Genomic DNA, 16,459 nt, shown 5'->3' on the forward strand with positions numbered 1-16,459 from the left:
CTCCTGCCTAAAATATTGTATCTGGTCTGCCCTAACTGGTTCTCAAGCTGCCTGGTGACCAGTATCCCTTGGGAAGATGTTAAACATCCAGATTTTCATGAGTTGGATTCTCTTGGTGATCCCCAGGCTTCCACAAGCCACCCCAGCACTGCTCCAATACTTGGCAACCACTGGATTTGTAACCCACCAGTTGCAGGAAATTCACAATATGCTGGGGGGATCTGAATGACATTTCAAGAATTATTCTTTCATTTCACATTCTTCTATCTCACGAAGAATGAGAATTTTAGCTAGAGAACTACGTGCTGACTACAATGGGCAGACAAACTCATCACAGAAATGTAACATCCTGTGCCAAGGTGCCTCGTCTAAAAAGGTGCAGGAGTGGAACTTCACCTAACAGAGCTCTGCTTCCCAGGGTCTTGCCCAGGACACTCCAGTTGGTTTAACAGGACTCTGACCCAACGCATTGACTCACTTCTCTCAGGCCACCTGGGCTGTTAAAAACGTCTGTTTGCTACAACAATCTCTGAAAGGAACTGCCCTGCTCCCATCTTTTTTTTTTTAAATATAAGGTTGGTTCCGTTGAAAATGATTAACATTTTAAGCAGGGGAAAGAAAAGCTGTCTACCAGATTAAATTTTAAGAGGATTCTGTTATTTGCTATACAAATATACATTCCAACTTTTACAGCATCCTCTTAAAATCCTCCAGTCTGACCTTTCCTACAGAAGAACAAGAGATCAACATTTTAAGTCTTCGACTTCGAGGACATTATTACTGATACACAAATGCCTTCTGAAAGCTTTTGCAACTGACAAAATGTACTGAAGATGACCAAGAGGCCCATGTGTTAGGATACATTTTCTGTTTTCCAACAGCACACAAACTCCTTTAAGGAAAAAAAAATAATCTTATCTGGACAGTCCTACTAGCTGGTCATCTGAAATGTGCAGTAATGCTTGTGGCTGACAGTCTCATTTGGCTCCACTACAAAAGCTTCCTCTTCTTCAAGCTACTGTCCTCCTCCTCCAGTCCCCTCTCGTCCCAGCCTGAGTTCCTCTTTGTGTGGTGGCTCAGAGAGCCACGCCTCTCCTGATCCCCCTTGGTGAAGGCCCTGGTCTCCCTCCTGTGGCTGAGTGCCTCCCCTTCCTGGGCACATCTTCTCTCACTCGTGGAAGTATTGGTACTAGCAGCTGGAGGATCACACTGCATATGAGGTCTGTGGTTGTTCACAGCAGCTCCCTTGGCGGGGGCCTGCTGCCTGATACTGGTCACATCCTGGTGACTTCCGGGGGAGCCTGGCTCTCCAGAGGGAGGCGTTGCTCCAGGATACCGGGGGCTCGAGGGCTGCAGCTCACAGAGGCACTTCCCTTTGGCTTCACAGCCCAAGCCCATCCTCCTAAGCAGTCGTGGGTCCCGAAGCCAGTCCTGAAGGGGTGGCCTTTCAGGGTCCTTTGCAGTAACAGTGACAGTGGCTTCTTTGGACTCAGAGGGTGAGGGGTACAGGGAAGAAGCAAGAGACATCTTGGCAAATTCACTGTCTAGCTTGTTGCTGGGCACTCTGCCCTGGGGTCTGGACACCTCTGGGGTGATAGCAGGAGGGTGAGTCAGACTTCTCTGCAGTACGGGCCTGCGTTTCAGAATCTTCATTGCATCGTGTCTATAGTTTTTGTTGCAAGTCTTAATAATGGCACCACGCTTCTGCGCATCCTGAATCAGGTGGTTCCAATGCTGGTTTTCCTTGAAACAAAGAGAAGGAAGAAAATTACATCCCAAAGAAACACTCATATGCTTGGGAAGCAGAGGTTCCAGCTTTCACTTCTGAACAAATAGTAAGTATACTTTCGTGAACAGATTCTCAAGAATCCATTACTTTTCAGACAAGGCTGAAAGGAAAAATAAGGTCGAATACAAAACTATAAAGCCATGCTGCTAGAACAGAACACTGGGAACCACTTCTAAGAAAGTACTTCCATCATTTTACCACTGATACTCAGGCCACGTGGTGAATTAGCTGTCATGCAAATCTGTACCAACTGCCAGTAGCCTCATGTAGCTCTTTAATCTTCAATTAAATAAAATTAAAAATTCATTTCCTCAGTTGCACCAGCCACATTTCAAGTGCTCAGCAGACACATGTGACTAGGGTTAGTATCCTGGACAACACAGACACAGAAGGGCTCCGTCATCCCACCAAGTTCCCTTTGACACTGCTGACCCTAGAGTCTTGCCTGTCTCCGGCCAAGGCTAACATTCTGGAAGAGGAAGGCTTGGTTTCAGAAAGCTCTAACTCTTGAGTGCATGCTGACTGTTCTAGAAAGAGGACCACAGCTTGCATCAAATTCCCAAAGGCTTCCCAAACTCCCAAGGGCTAAACCATCTTAATCTGCTGAGATAACTATTCCAAAGATGTCGTCTCACTTGTGTCTCTTTTCTAGAAGAGCTTAAATTATGAAAAGCACATCTAAACGGAAAAACAAAACAAAAACCCAACTCACGCATCTCTCCTCTCTTCCTTTTAGAGTTTCCTCAGCAATAAATTGCTTCTTTACAACCATCAGAACTTGGGCCTCTTTAGACAGAAGAAAGAGAGAGTATGAGGGAGGAAAAAAAGACAGAGACTGAAGGAAAGAGAAGGAAAGGATAGCTCCCCTCATGGGGGCTCCTGCACTATTCATGAAGGTGGGTAAGGGTATAGCAGTGAAGCTGCATACATAGTACTGACCTGCTGTGTGACCTTGGTCAAATCACTTGACCTCTCTGAGCCTGTTTCCTCACTGTAAGGTATGAATAGTATTTTATTTAAATGACTCTAAAATGTGCGTTGAAATAAAATAAAATAAATAAAATGCACTTTATTTTCACATTTTACCATTTCTGACTTTAGGGTGCCTCTAGGCCAGACAGCAGTTTCCATGTATGTAATCCTGGAGGAATTCATGGCTGGGCGACTACAACCTCTTGACTTTTAGTCAACAAACCACTTCTACAAAGAATGAGTCCTGGCTCTTGCCTGAAAAATCTTTCCACAGACATCCTCTGATAAGACAAGAAAGTACCAGCACTACAACTTGGAGAATGGAGATCAGAAGTTGGAAAAAACCCCGGGACCACAGTGGGGCCCTCTCATGACACGCCTCTGACTGCACAGGGAATGGTTCGAGCGTCAGCAAGGGTACATGGGATGGTGAATGGGGACGACCAGAGTGTTAGTCTGAGAGTGAGATGCTTTCAGGGGTATCTTAGTCTACCTATTTTGCTGTTTTTCCTAGGTATGAACAAGAGTGGTATGACACTGGGTTGGCCAAAAAGTTCATTCAGATGCTACAGAAAAAAAAACAAATGAACCTTCTGGCCAACCCAAAAAAATCTGTCTAAAGTCTAAAAGAGTTCTTTCAGTCACTATAAGACAAAAATTCTAAGTGAAAATAAAGTGTCACAGTTCAATAGTGGAGCATAAAATAATGACGCACATTATATAACTATTGGCTTCTTGGATTTGATAAACTATGGTGGCAATGCAGACCTCACAGGGCCTTTTAAAGTAAGTCACGTAAATCAAGTGCACGGTACGGTGACCGCATGCATCAGGAAGGTGCATGTAAGCAGTACCAGGCTCAGATCTCCCTGACTCAGGAGAGCTCTTGAGAGTCCTACCCTGTGGCTGGAAAGCAGATGTAAAGCAGATGGCCTTGCTGCTATTTCTGCCAATTCTACTGCACCTAAACTTGCTGTTTAATCCAATCCCTAGATCACAAAAACAGTTCTGAGAAGGGGCTATTAGTCTTGATTTCTCAGAGGAAACCGAGTGCCTTAATCACTGATTCTATCTCCATAAGGGAAACTGGGCTGAAAAACCAAAAAAAAAAAAAAAAAAAAAAAAGAGGCTCGGGAAGGGGGAAGCCCAAGGACAAATACGCAAGTTGGATTGCGAAGTCCAAATGATAAAGTGGAAGTTTTTCTACTCTGTTCTGTCAGTCTCTTTTTGTCACACTGGCTTCCCAGAGTGAAGATAATAACGTCTATACTGCAGCTAGACGTCAGTGGTCTTCAAATCTGCGTGACGGTGACTCTGGGGCTCACAGAGACTTACTCGGGGGGATGTGAGCACGTTTTCTGGGAATCAATTTCCAAACCTCAGCTTCCAAACCCCAGTTCCCTATGTCCTCCTGGGGCTTTTCTGCCCTTCCACTCCATCCTTCACAACCACAAGTCTCACCTGTCCCAAATCTGACCACAGGGCACACAGCTAGGGGAGGTAAACACGCCTGGGTGTCAAATAGAGGGGGTGGTAAACAGAGGGGTGCCCATGAAGGCTCCTGCAATCAGGGCATCTAAGAGACACAACTCTATAAACATTTTACTTTTCGGGTTTGAACATTATCAAAATTCAACTGTGTGAAAAGAGTAATTGTTAATATGTTACTCAACTGACAAGATATCATTTGTTAATACTCAGATCCTTATGGTCACAGGAAAAATATATTTTTTTAAAAAAACTCTTCGAGGTAACTATACATTCATAGGAAGTTACCAAAACAGTCCAGAGGTTCCACACACCCTTCACACAGTTTCCCCAAATCGTTATGAAAACCAATTCTTTAAATTTTCAAATTTACATGTAAAGTTTTTGTGGCAGAAAAGCCTAATAGTCATATTAACAGAAAGCCTTTTAATTATGAAAATATATAAACTACCCCCACTGAATTTTATCCTAAACAGTATAAATGGCAATTCAATTTTAAAGAGCAGAAAGAATAGCACTGCTCTCTATTCCACTGGATATATTTAAGAGTGGCATAATGGATTTATTTTTAATAGCTTTCTTTTAAAATGTCAAATATTTACAATACATTAGAAACAAAATCTTTATCAACACTTAACGATGAAACATTTTCAATATAAACTTAAAAGCGGAGGATACACAGCTTTTAAACATTCTTTCAAGGGGGTACACAAACAACAAAGGTTGAAGACCACAAATCTAGGTAAGAGCTGAATGAGAAAGACTGTATTTGGGCGCCCTCTGGTGGAACTAACCAAAACAGGGGAAAATCCTACTGAGTTGGCACCTCTCCTGAGATAAAACAATGACTCTGTTAAATACAGAAATTAGAGAAACTGAGTTATTACACCTAATGAGGCAGGCAAATACATGCTTTATCTAGCTGTGGTTCACCAAATTAAGCTGTACTATTACTATTTGTCGACTACACATGTAAACTTGCCCCTCCTTCTACAGGAGTATCTGTACGCATGGATGAGCTCTGATGCCACTCACCCCTCAAGGGAAACAGCAAGCAGTGCTGCTCTAAGTGCCAAGACAGAAATGAAGATCCAAGCACTTTCCTGCAAATTCCCCCTCTCTCTGGCATTAAGCTAGGCTAATAGCCACATTTACTGAGTGTTTACTAAGTGCTAACCAATCTTCTAGCACTTTACATATATGGGTTTACATGTCTTCTTAACAATTCTATGATGTAGATACAATTTTTTTAAAGCTCATCTTGAGAGTACACTACGGATACCTGGGTCTTGGGCTAAGAAAGGGTGAGCGGTTTAGGCATTATAAAAGCTCCCAGGAAGAAGCTGCTGGAGGACAAAACAACCAGTGGGAAGAGGCTCATTATTGTTTGTAGCCTCAAAATCATTTCCACTTTGATGAAAAATAAAAACAAAACCTCAACCCGGTATCAGTCATCATGAGCAAACTCTGGAGTTCCCCGGTCCTCTAGAATGTACCTACCATCAGGGTCCTCAAATGTCCCAGGATGAAGAGGCTGTACTTGGCTCGTGTGATGGTGACATTCAATCTCTGCAAACTTGCCAGAAACCTAAGCAATAGAAGGAAAAAAAAGAGTTACTTCTTTCTTCAGAAAGACTCGGCATGTCAGTGTAGGTGAGACACAGGCATTTCAGACAGCTTTTCTTGGGCTCCTGCTTTAAGCTCGTGGTGCAGGACCCGACACAGAAGCAATCCCATTAAGGACAGCAAACAAACAAGAGGCCCAGTGCTTTCCTTCAAAGTGATGCATCTGTCTGTCGATTTCCTATTTTGACTTGGATGAGATATTGGAAATTTTAATGGTATGATTTTTAAGCCTTCAAAGATCCTAAAAATATGATAGTAGATCAATTATGACACATACCATGGAGAGGAGCATGCCCCTGCAAAATATACTGGATTCAATAATCTGTTTCACTCTTATCAAGTGAAACAACAGATTCACACTGTGACATGGGTTAATACACAAGGTACCAAGAGAAGCAGACCTAACAGTGGATCAACTTCACAACTTAAAAAAGAAACCTTCATGATATTACTCAATTTTTTATATAAGAAAATAGAGCAAATGATGGTATTCTCTAACAGTGATTAAAAAGATCTAACTCTGGATCATAAACAAGCAAAGAATCAATGATGACAGTTACCCACCCAATTGAGCCTTGCATGGCATTTGCTCTGACACATGTAACAATAATACAGTCTTTCTCACGACCCTGGAAGGCATCCACGGTATCTACTTCTGCTGGCCTATTTACGAAGAGAGAAACATATTTGCTGAAAAAAGATAATTATTAAATATACATATTTATACAGTAGTATTTCTTACTTTTGTAGTGCTATCTTTTAAAACTGGAGTAGAATTCACATAACACAGAATTCACCATTTTAAAGCACACCATTTGGTGGTGTTGAGTCCATTCACTACAGTGTGCAGTCATCACCGCTATCTAATTTCATAGCATGTCCATCACCCAGGAGAGAAGCCCTGTGCCTATCAGCCATCAGTCTCTATCTCCCCCTCCCCAGGCCCTGGCAACCACTAATCTACTGTCTGTCTCTATGGACTTTTCTACATGGGAAATTTCATATAAATGGAATCATAAAATATGGGACCTTTTGTGTTGGGCTTCCTTCACCTAGCATAATGTTTTCAAGGTTCATCCGTGTCGTAGACTGGTAACAGTACTTCATTCCTTCCACGACTGACTATTCGCTTGTACAGATACACAATTTACTTCTTACCTATGTACCATTTTGGGACATTTGGGTTGTTTCCACTTTTTGACTATCATGAATAATGCTGCTACGAACATTCATGTACAAGCTTTTGTGTGAACCCTTTCTCAATTCTTTCAGGTATGTACCTAGGAGTGGAATTGCTGGGTCACGTGGTAATTCTATGTTCAACTTTAGGAGGAACTGCCAAACTGTTTTCTGCAGTTTCTCATCAGCAATGTGTAAGTATTCTAATTTCTCCACATCCCTTCCAAAACTTGTTATTGTTTTTTTTTTTTTTTTTTTGTAATGATAGTCATCTTGGTGGGTGTGAAATGATATCTCCTCACTGTGGTTTTGATCTGCATTTCCCTCATGACAAATGATGTGGAGCAGCTTTTCATGTGCCTGTTGGATTTCTGTTTATCTTCTTTTGAGAAATGCTCTTCACATCCGTTGCCCGCTTAAAAAGTTAGATTATCATTTTATTAAGTTGTATGAGTTCTTTATATATGCTGGATATGACTTGTCAGATAAATATTTTGCAAGTATTTTCTCCCACTCTGTGTGTTGTCTTTTCACTCTTTTGATAGTGTGTCCTTTGAAACACATAAGTTTTTAATTTTTATGAAGGCCAATTTACTTCTCCTTTGGTTACTGGTGCCTGGGTATCATATCTAAGAATCTGTTGCCTAATCTGAGGTCATATAAATTTACCTTTGTTTCCTTGTAAGTTTTATAGTTTTGTCTCTTAGACTCAGAGCACTCATTCATTTTGAGTTAATTACTCTATACAGTGTGAGACAGGGGTCTAAATTCATTCTTTTGCGGGTGGATATCCAGTTATTCCAGCACCATTTGTTGAAAAACTATTATTTCCCCAATGAGTAGGCTTGGCACCCTTGTTGAGTATCAACTGGCCATGAATGTATGGACTGATTTCTGGAATCTCACTTCTATTCTATTGGTCTATATATGTCTACCCTTATGACAGTACCAGTGTTGATAGCTTTGTAGTAAATTTTGAAAGAGGGAAGTGTGAGCCCTCCAACACTGTTCTCTGTCAAGCTATTTAGGGTCTCTTGCACTTCCATGTGAATTTTAGAATAAGCTTGTCCATTTCTGTAAAAGAAGGTAGCTGGAATTTTGACAGAGGTAACAATGAATCTGTAGATCAACCTGGGGAATGGTGCCATCTTAACAATATTAAGTCTTCCGATCCATGGACATGAAATGTCTTTACATTTATCTAGTACTTTAAATTCTTTCAACAACGTTTTGTCCTTCTGTGTATGAGCTCACACTTCTTTGGTTACATTTACTCCGAAGTATTTTGTTCTTTATGATGCTAGTGTAAATGGAATTTTAAGAAATTTCCCTTTTCAGACTTCTCTAGAGTGTAAAGAAATACAACTGATTTTTGTATACTGATCTTGTACCTTACAACTCTGCTGAACTTGTTTATAAGGACCAGTAGTTTGCATAGATTTTTTTAGGTTTTTCTAGATGTAAGAGTATGCCGTTTGTTTTTTGTTGTTATTGTTGTTAGCTTTTTGCGTGTGTTTTTTTGTTTGTTTGTTTGTTTTTGGATTTTTTGTGGCCACACAGCATGCAGGATCTTAGTTCCCTGACCAGGGATCAAACCCATGCCCCCTGCGGTGGAAGCATGGTGCCTTAACCACTGGACCACCAGGCAAGTCCCAGATTATGCCATTTGTTAAGAGACACTTTTACTTCTTCTTTTCCAATATGGATGCCATTTATTTCCTTTTCTTGCTTAATTGCTCTGCATAGAACTTCTAATACAGTGCTGCACAGAAGTAGTGCAAGTAGAGAGAGTAGAGAGTGGCATCCTTCCTCATCATAGGGGGAAAGCTTTCAATCTTAGCATCAAGTATGATGTGTTAGCTGTGGGTTTTTCATAGATGCTCTTTATTAGGTTGAGGAAGTTCCCTTCTCTTCCTAGTTTGTTGAGTATCTTTATCATGAAAGGTTACTGCATTCAGTCACATGTCTTTTCCACATTTATTCAGATGATCACCATCATGTGGGGTTTCCCCCTTTAATACGGTATATCACACTGACTGATTTTCATATGTTGAACCAACCTTGCATTCCTGAGATAAATTCCACTTGGCTGTGGTAAATAATCCTTTTAATATGCTGCTGAGTTCAGCTGCCATTATTTTGTTGAGAACTTCTGCATCCATATTCATAAAGGATATTGGTCCATAGTTTTCTTTTCTGGTGATGTCTCCATGGCTTTGGTATCAGGGTAATAATGGCCCCATAAAATGAGTTAGAAAGTGTTCCCTTCTATTTTTTGGAAGCATTTGCATAGGACAGGTGCTAATTCTTAATGTTGGACAGAATTCACCTGTGAAGCCTGATCCTCTGTTTTTCTCTGTTGGAAAGTGATTACTAACTCACTCTTTTTACATTTAATAGGTCTATCCAAAGTTTCTGGCTTTTCCTAGAGTCAATTTTGGTACTTTGTGTGCTTCTAGGTGCAGAAACTTTTGAGTTAATGGATTTCTAATATTTAATTTTTTTATTTTACTGTTGAGGTATAAAGGAGACAAAAACATGATCTTCACCCTATACATGAAGGCACTAAAAGGGTTAAATAATTTATTGTAAGGGAAAATGTGAATACATGATTCTCAGTAGAGTTAGAATTCAGATAACAAGTCATCCAACTAAAGGTAAAGGCCTGAAGAATTTCTCAGTCACTTCCATTGTCAAGTGTAACGGTGATGACATTTGAACTGGCAGGAGGCACTCCATCTGCAGGGGCGACACGTGTAACCACACTCCCTCCCAGCACAAGTCTATGGAGCCAGGGTCCTAGTCTCCTTGTTCTATACTACCAGGGTCTAAGACCACTCCCTAGAGTTAAGTTTCCTTTGCTTCTTTCCTTCTATCCCCTCTTTCTTCTTTTTAATTCAACAGAAAAACTCAAAATCTCTGTAAAAATAGAGATGCCTCACCCTTTTCTATCAAACTCTTTGTCCAAATCCTTCTGAATCATCGTCTTCTGAGCCTTGTAATGGGTTATTATGCCAATGTTTCGGAAAGTAACATCCCTTCTTCTGTCTTTCATAAGTTTAATTATTTCCATTACCAGTTTTATTTCTTGAACATTTACATATGAGCTAAATAAGATGAAAACAAAAAAATACAACACATCAAAACTAATAGCAGCCCAATTGCTAAGTTAAGTTCCACTTTGTTTTCCACTACAGTAAAGGGTACATAGGTAGGTTTCATCTTTATTCAGTCAGCAGTGATTCAAAGAGGCTGTTATAATGACCATTAATATTGTACATATGAATAAATATAAAAATAACTGCCCAGTGAAACACAAAGTTGTAGGAGAGAAAAGTGGTTCGAGTTACGTGATGTTAAGGCACCAGTTTCTTCACTTATTAAAACAGGGATAGCCACAGTGAGAACGAAAGTATTCATAATAATAATGAAGATATGACTAATGAATAGCTAACATTAAGGATTGACTATCTTCCCCACACTGAGAAAAGTGCTTCAGATGTACTACCTTCCTGCATTCCCCACCACAGGTCATGCAGATCATGCACCACATGACCGAGAGGATGGCAGCCACACGGACTAAATGTGACCCGGCTCCCAGAGATGAACAAACACGGGGCCCTACAGCAGGATCACGTCCTCTGTCCTTGCTGGCCTCATCCTGCACTCCCAACTCATCTCCTGAACTACAATGCGTTCCCTCATCACCATACCAAATGCAACATGTGTGCACACTGGGGGATGCCCTGCACGCGCAACTTTATTCCCGAGGCTACCTTATCTGTCTCACTTTAAAGCCTTAAATATTCACTATTCTAATTTCAAGACTTACTATACGGACAAGCCAGTCAGCTAGCTTTCTTTTCCATACCTGAAAGCTTTATTTGGTCACCTCTCAGGCCAACTCTCTTCCCGTGACCATCCATCTCCATAATACTTATGCGGTAAACTCTCAATCCCCTGCTCCATTCCAACAGACCCCACTACAACTTCCACAGTCCCTCTGGAATAGCAACCCCCCAGCCAACTGCTCCGTATTTCTGACTTCTTCACTGAGGGGCCCCTCCTTCCACCACTATTAACTAATATCTTATTCTCATGGAGGACACCACTTGCTTTGCAGCTCTCTCTTGACACAGAGGTGGAATTTCTATTTCTTCATACGTCATGATGCAGGGGTGGCATTTCTATCTGTGCTAACAAATGCAGCCTCCGGGCTCCTCCTCCTTTATTCTCTCACAAGAAGCCCCGGCTCCTCTGAGATGCTTGCTAATTAGCAACCACTGCTCCTTTTGTGCTGTCATTCACAAACCACCTGATTCACAATCCAACATGCTGGAAGTATTGTCCACCCTCTGCCTCACACCTTGATTCAACTGTATCTGTACTTATCCGTCACAATACTTAACCCAACTGGAACCATTAATCACCACGGTGATGGCCTGGTTAATGTCTGTCTCGCCTGTTGGACCACAGCAGCCTTGCACTGGGGCCACGTCTGTTTTACTCACAGCTGGGATCTCAGCATGGATCTACTGAAGTGCTGACCGCATTTTAGGTAACATAACCCCCATTACCCAGTTAAGAAAAAAATAATCAAGACTGAAATATATAAAGACATCAGTAATTTATGATTGAAAAGGTGAAGTTATCAACCCAGCTAAAAGAAAATGATTGTGCACTGGCACTAGGCAGAGAGATTTATATGGAAAGTATTTTGAATTTAAATATGAACAGAAACAATACAAAAATTCTGGGACCATCAGTGGGGACTGAAGAAAAAGGAGAACTTACTCATTATCCCGCTTTTCTGAACCATCTTCAACATCAAACACGAGGTAGGGTTGAAATGGCCAGTCAGATGAACACCGAATGGTCTCTGTCATTCTACAAAAGAGCAGCCACCATTTAGAATGCAAGTCAAATTACAAGAGAAAATGTTTTAGAATTATTATTACTATTTGTTCTTTCTGTGGAAGAGAGCAAGGGAAAGTTAAGAGGACAAGAAGGACCTTCTTTTTAAATAAAATTAAATACTTGTAAATAACATATTTTAGTGAGAGGTAGCAGGTGAATTTCATTTCTATTCTAGTACTAGGGAGAATGACCCATGTAAATTAAAATATAACAATCATGATTGGAAAGTTACTCATAATACAGTAAGTGAAAAATGCATGCTACAGTATACTATGTAGAGCATGGTGTGCTTTTTTCCTCCAAAAAAAGGAGAAAAAGTAAAAAAAAAAGATGTGCATAGTACAAGGACTGGAAGTAGATATAACAAAATGTTACCAGTGATTACTTCTGGGTAGTATCAATAGGGGTTGGGTTTATCCCTTTCTTTTCATTTATCTGCATTTGCTACAATCAATAGGACTTTTGTAATTAAAATTATTAAACCTTTGTGTTTTTAATAACAAGACCTAAAAGCACAACAAAAGAGCTATTCTTCCTAAGCAGCCAAACCTACAAATAAAACAGGTGAACATGCAATGAACAGAGCTCACCTATTTGTTTTCAAGTTCCTGTTATAAATGTAATTAGAAGGGAAGAGACATATGTCTGGGTGCATCCTGTACTGAATGGTGAGCTGTAAGACAGGCAGCCTGCCAATCACGTTGTGCTCCACGTTCTCTTCCAGAAGGTTGTAGAAGCGGGCCATCATCGACTGGTCATAGCCATACTCCTGGGCCTTCTGAAAGGAGGAAAACAAAACAATAATCTGCAAGAATTCATGTGTACTTTTCCCACTATTAAAAAAAAAAACAAAACAATCACTGAGCTCTCAAATGTACAAGGTATTACCAACAACCAAAGATTCAGAGAGAGAAGATATTTCCGACTCCAGCCCTAGAAAAGCCATGTAGCTTGACTACAAAAGTTAAGGTATTTTCCCCTTATTTAGAAAACCCACATACTGCTTATGAACGAGATGTGATCTTGTGAATGACCACAACTGTCGCTATTTTATAGGTGCTAACAGGGGTCACCTGAAAGAATCAATGATAAAAGCAGCAAAGAACTGTAACCCAGATTTTAACAATTATTTCTGGGCTATGCTATCACAACTAGAAATAATGAATGCCATTGTAAATAAGCCTCTGAAAGACCACTTTCTTCATCCATCCATCATATACCAAGCAGCTAAAATTTGGGGTGCTGACAGTCTACAGTGAAGATCAAATGTCACAGAGCTTACATTCTAGTGGAGGACACAGGCAACTAAGTTGATTTCATAAATCCAAGAAAGGGTTACAAAACCTGTGATCTGAAACACAGTGACTTAATTGACAAACGAAGAAAACTGTCTTAATGTTATCACGGTCGTGCCTTGGGATATACTTTTCAATGGTAGCATCATATCAAGATTCAAAAAGTATTACGTCTTAAATAATCTAGAAGCAAAAAATGTGCTCTGGAAAACCCACTAGGATGATGCAATCTTTATGAGTGACGTTGACAATATGAGCGTTGAAGATGTATGTGCAAAGTTTTAATAAACCTGTTTCACAAACTATCAGAGTGGAGAAAACAGGCGTTACTTCTTATTTATATTAGTTATATATGTGATTATTTACATATGTGATATTAAATAGGTTTGTATAATTAAAGAGAATATTTTTAGTAGACATTTGGCAATTTCATCTATACCCCCCAAAGTTTATCTATTCAAGTTAGCTAAAAAACCTCATTTATTTCACTCTGTGAAAAAAGAAAGAGGTTTATATGAGGTAACACATCTACTTCCAGAAAAAAAAACTGAGTCCATCCTACAAAATGATGGAGATTTTTATGTTTTGACATGAACATATATCCCTGATCTATTTACTGACTGGAAAAAAAGGTAATTTGGTACAGACTGATTCTTCCACCTTTAAACAAGGTCAAAACCTACATACAGGGCTTCCCTGGTGGCACAGTGGTTGAGAGTCTGCCTGCCAATGCAGGACCCAAGGGTTCGAGCCCTGGTCTGGGAAGATCCCACATGCCACGGAGCAGCTGGCCCCATGAGCCACAATTACTGAGCCTGCGCGTCTGGAGCCTGTGCTCCGCAACAAGAGAGGCCGCGATAGTGAAAGGCCCGCGCACCGTGATGTGGAGTGGCCCACACTTGCCACAACTAGAGAAAGCCCTCACACAGAAACGAAGATCCAACACAGCCATAAATTAAAAAAAAAAAACCTACATACATATACACAAATTTATACATTCCCTATAGCCATCTGACATTCTGAATCTAGTAACTTATTTACTGTCTGTTACCCACTAGAATGTCAGCTTCATGAGGGCGAGGATTTTTTTTCTCTTTGTGGTATGCGGGCCTCTCACTGTTGTGGCCTCTCCCGCTGCGGAGCACAGGCTCCGCACACGCAGCCTCAGCAGTCATGGCTCAGCCGCTCCGTGGCTTGTGGGATCTTCCCGGACTGGGACACGAACCCGTGTCCCCTGCATCGGCAGGCGGACTCTCAACCACTGTGCCACCAGGGAAGCCAGAGGTCAGGGATTTTTGTCAATTTTCGTCACTGTCATGACGCCAGAACTTAAAAACAGTGCTTGAATTAGCCTGGCACTCAATGAACACAGACTGAAAAAAAGTCAACACACACATGCCCACAAACTGTTCAAATACTCACTAAACTGTTCATAGTACTTATCCCTAGGGTTAGAAAGGCATGCTGAGAAAATTAACTTTGTAATTATTTTCTGAATCTTCTCAATAAGCCTCTATTATTTTTGCAACAATAAGAAAAGCCCAAATGGATTTTTCTCATTTCTGCTGTTTTTAATCAATCACCAAAGGAGACAGTGAAGTTGAGGCCTATCGACAACCCTTTTCACTAACCACGTGCTAAGGCCCTTCAGGAAGTTAAATCAGTAGGTTTCTGAAATACTGCAACTATTCAAGGAATGCAGGGCAGAGCTGGCTCCTCCTAGGTCTCCACAAGCAGAACCCCCCACAGCAGCTCTGTCCTATGGACAAGGTTTTCACTCAGGGACATGGGCGCTCCTAGGCTACTCCCTTGAACAGTCACGCACGAGTGTTCAGACGTCAAAGAACTGCACTATCATTTTGATGATTCCAAAGTCAAAAACAATACTAACCAAAAAAACCTGCTTTCTTTCCATAACGTAACAGAAATGCTGTGAAAATGGTCTGTTCTCTGGGACAGTTTATGCAGCCACTACTCTATATTTGTACAAATAATCTATGTATCAGTAAAATGCTCAAATTTCATTAAACTTCAAAACCGTCATCTAGACCTATGAAGATTACCCAAAACATCTGAATCCTGATTCTGCTGTGCATTTCTAGGAGCCATCTTTAGTGAGATTTAAGAAACGAAGTGAAGGGAACCACAACTTTGGTGCTCATCTTCCCACAAGCACAGCCCACAACCTCTTTCCTTTCACCACCTTCCCTTTCAGAGGATGTGAGGGACACCGGCATTTTCCTGTGCTATAGGATACAGAATCCTAAAATTGAAAACGTTACTGTAAGAATAATTTCTCTTTATACTGTTTTCCTCAAATTTGCACATATTGAAAGATAAATCAGGAGGTTGGATTCTATTCCCTGCTTTTAAAGTTTTTCTATTATTATTGTTTTGGTGTTTATGTTACTAAAATAAATCAGATACAGCCCTTAGAACAGCTGCACACTGCCTTTCCCAAAGGAACAGCCCACTGCACATGGGACATCCTCCTCCTAAACTTCTGGTCTGTGACACTCACACTGCTCCTGTCACACACACATAAGCACATTATGAACAAAGGAACATTTCCGGAGACTTTCACTATGAAGGCTCTCAACAGTGGTTCTCTTTTCTCAGCCATTCCCTATTTATCCTTGCAAATAAGAGATGATGATCCAAGAAAGACCGCCCCGCCGCCCCCCAAAAAAAAAAAAAAAAACCCAAACAAGCCCCTACCACTTTAAAGCAACACGAATGTGAAAAAACATACCATAGAAATGACTGTGGGAGGGAGCTGCTTAGGATCTCCTACAAGGATGAGCTTGTTGCAACGATGTATGAGTGGAGTAAGAGTTTCAACTTCACAAGACTGTCCGGCCTTGGTAAGAGAGTACAGAATGGAGACATAATCAGAATTATCTCTATTATTTATTTATCCATATACAGTCTATCCAATTCACAAGTGTCCTAACCATTCAGAAACATACACTTTCTCCTTCTGCACCAAAGATCAAAAATAAGAACTTCCTTTGGTTAGAAAACAAAACAACAAAAACATTCTAAATGCCGAAGCGGGGGAAAAAGACCCACACACGTTTTGAAGTCAGCCACCACTCAGGTGCCACTACCACCTGGGAAGCAGCCCATAAGCAAGAAGGGCCATGTCATGTCCCCAGTTTGTCTTCTTTGTCCCTGCTGGGCACATGCCTGG

At 40.8% G+C, this 16,459-nt stretch overlaps 1 protein-coding gene and 1 long non-coding RNA gene across 2 annotated transcripts in view; both read right to left on the reverse strand.

Annotated features, from left to right (window-relative positions):
• The window catches only part of LOC308609709, a 1,094,809-nt gene that overhangs the window by 328,361 nt on the left and 749,989 nt on the right, over positions 1-16,459 (reverse strand). The gene's annotated exons all lie outside the window — the stretch shown is intronic.
• LOC308609647 (putative helicase senataxin) lies at positions 991-16,179 on the reverse strand (the record flags this gene model as incomplete). The annotated part of the gene is made up of 7 exons (XM_081223378.1): positions 16,019-16,179; positions 12,562-12,749; positions 11,849-11,941; positions 9,997-10,161; positions 6,440-6,538; positions 5,750-5,837; positions 991-1,743 (listed from the first exon to the last, which is right to left on the reverse strand). Exons 1-7 carry the CDS (start codon positions 16,019-16,021, stop codon positions 991-993), a joined length of 1,389 nt encoding a protein of 462 aa, XP_081079504.1. The 5' UTR covers positions 16,022-16,179.

This window comes from Mesoplodon bidens (assembly GCF_964165515.1).
Source record: "Mesoplodon bidens genome assembly, chromosome: Y".
In the NCBI taxonomy this organism is placed as follows: domain Eukaryota; kingdom Metazoa; phylum Chordata; class Mammalia; order Artiodactyla; family Ziphiidae; genus Mesoplodon; species Mesoplodon bidens.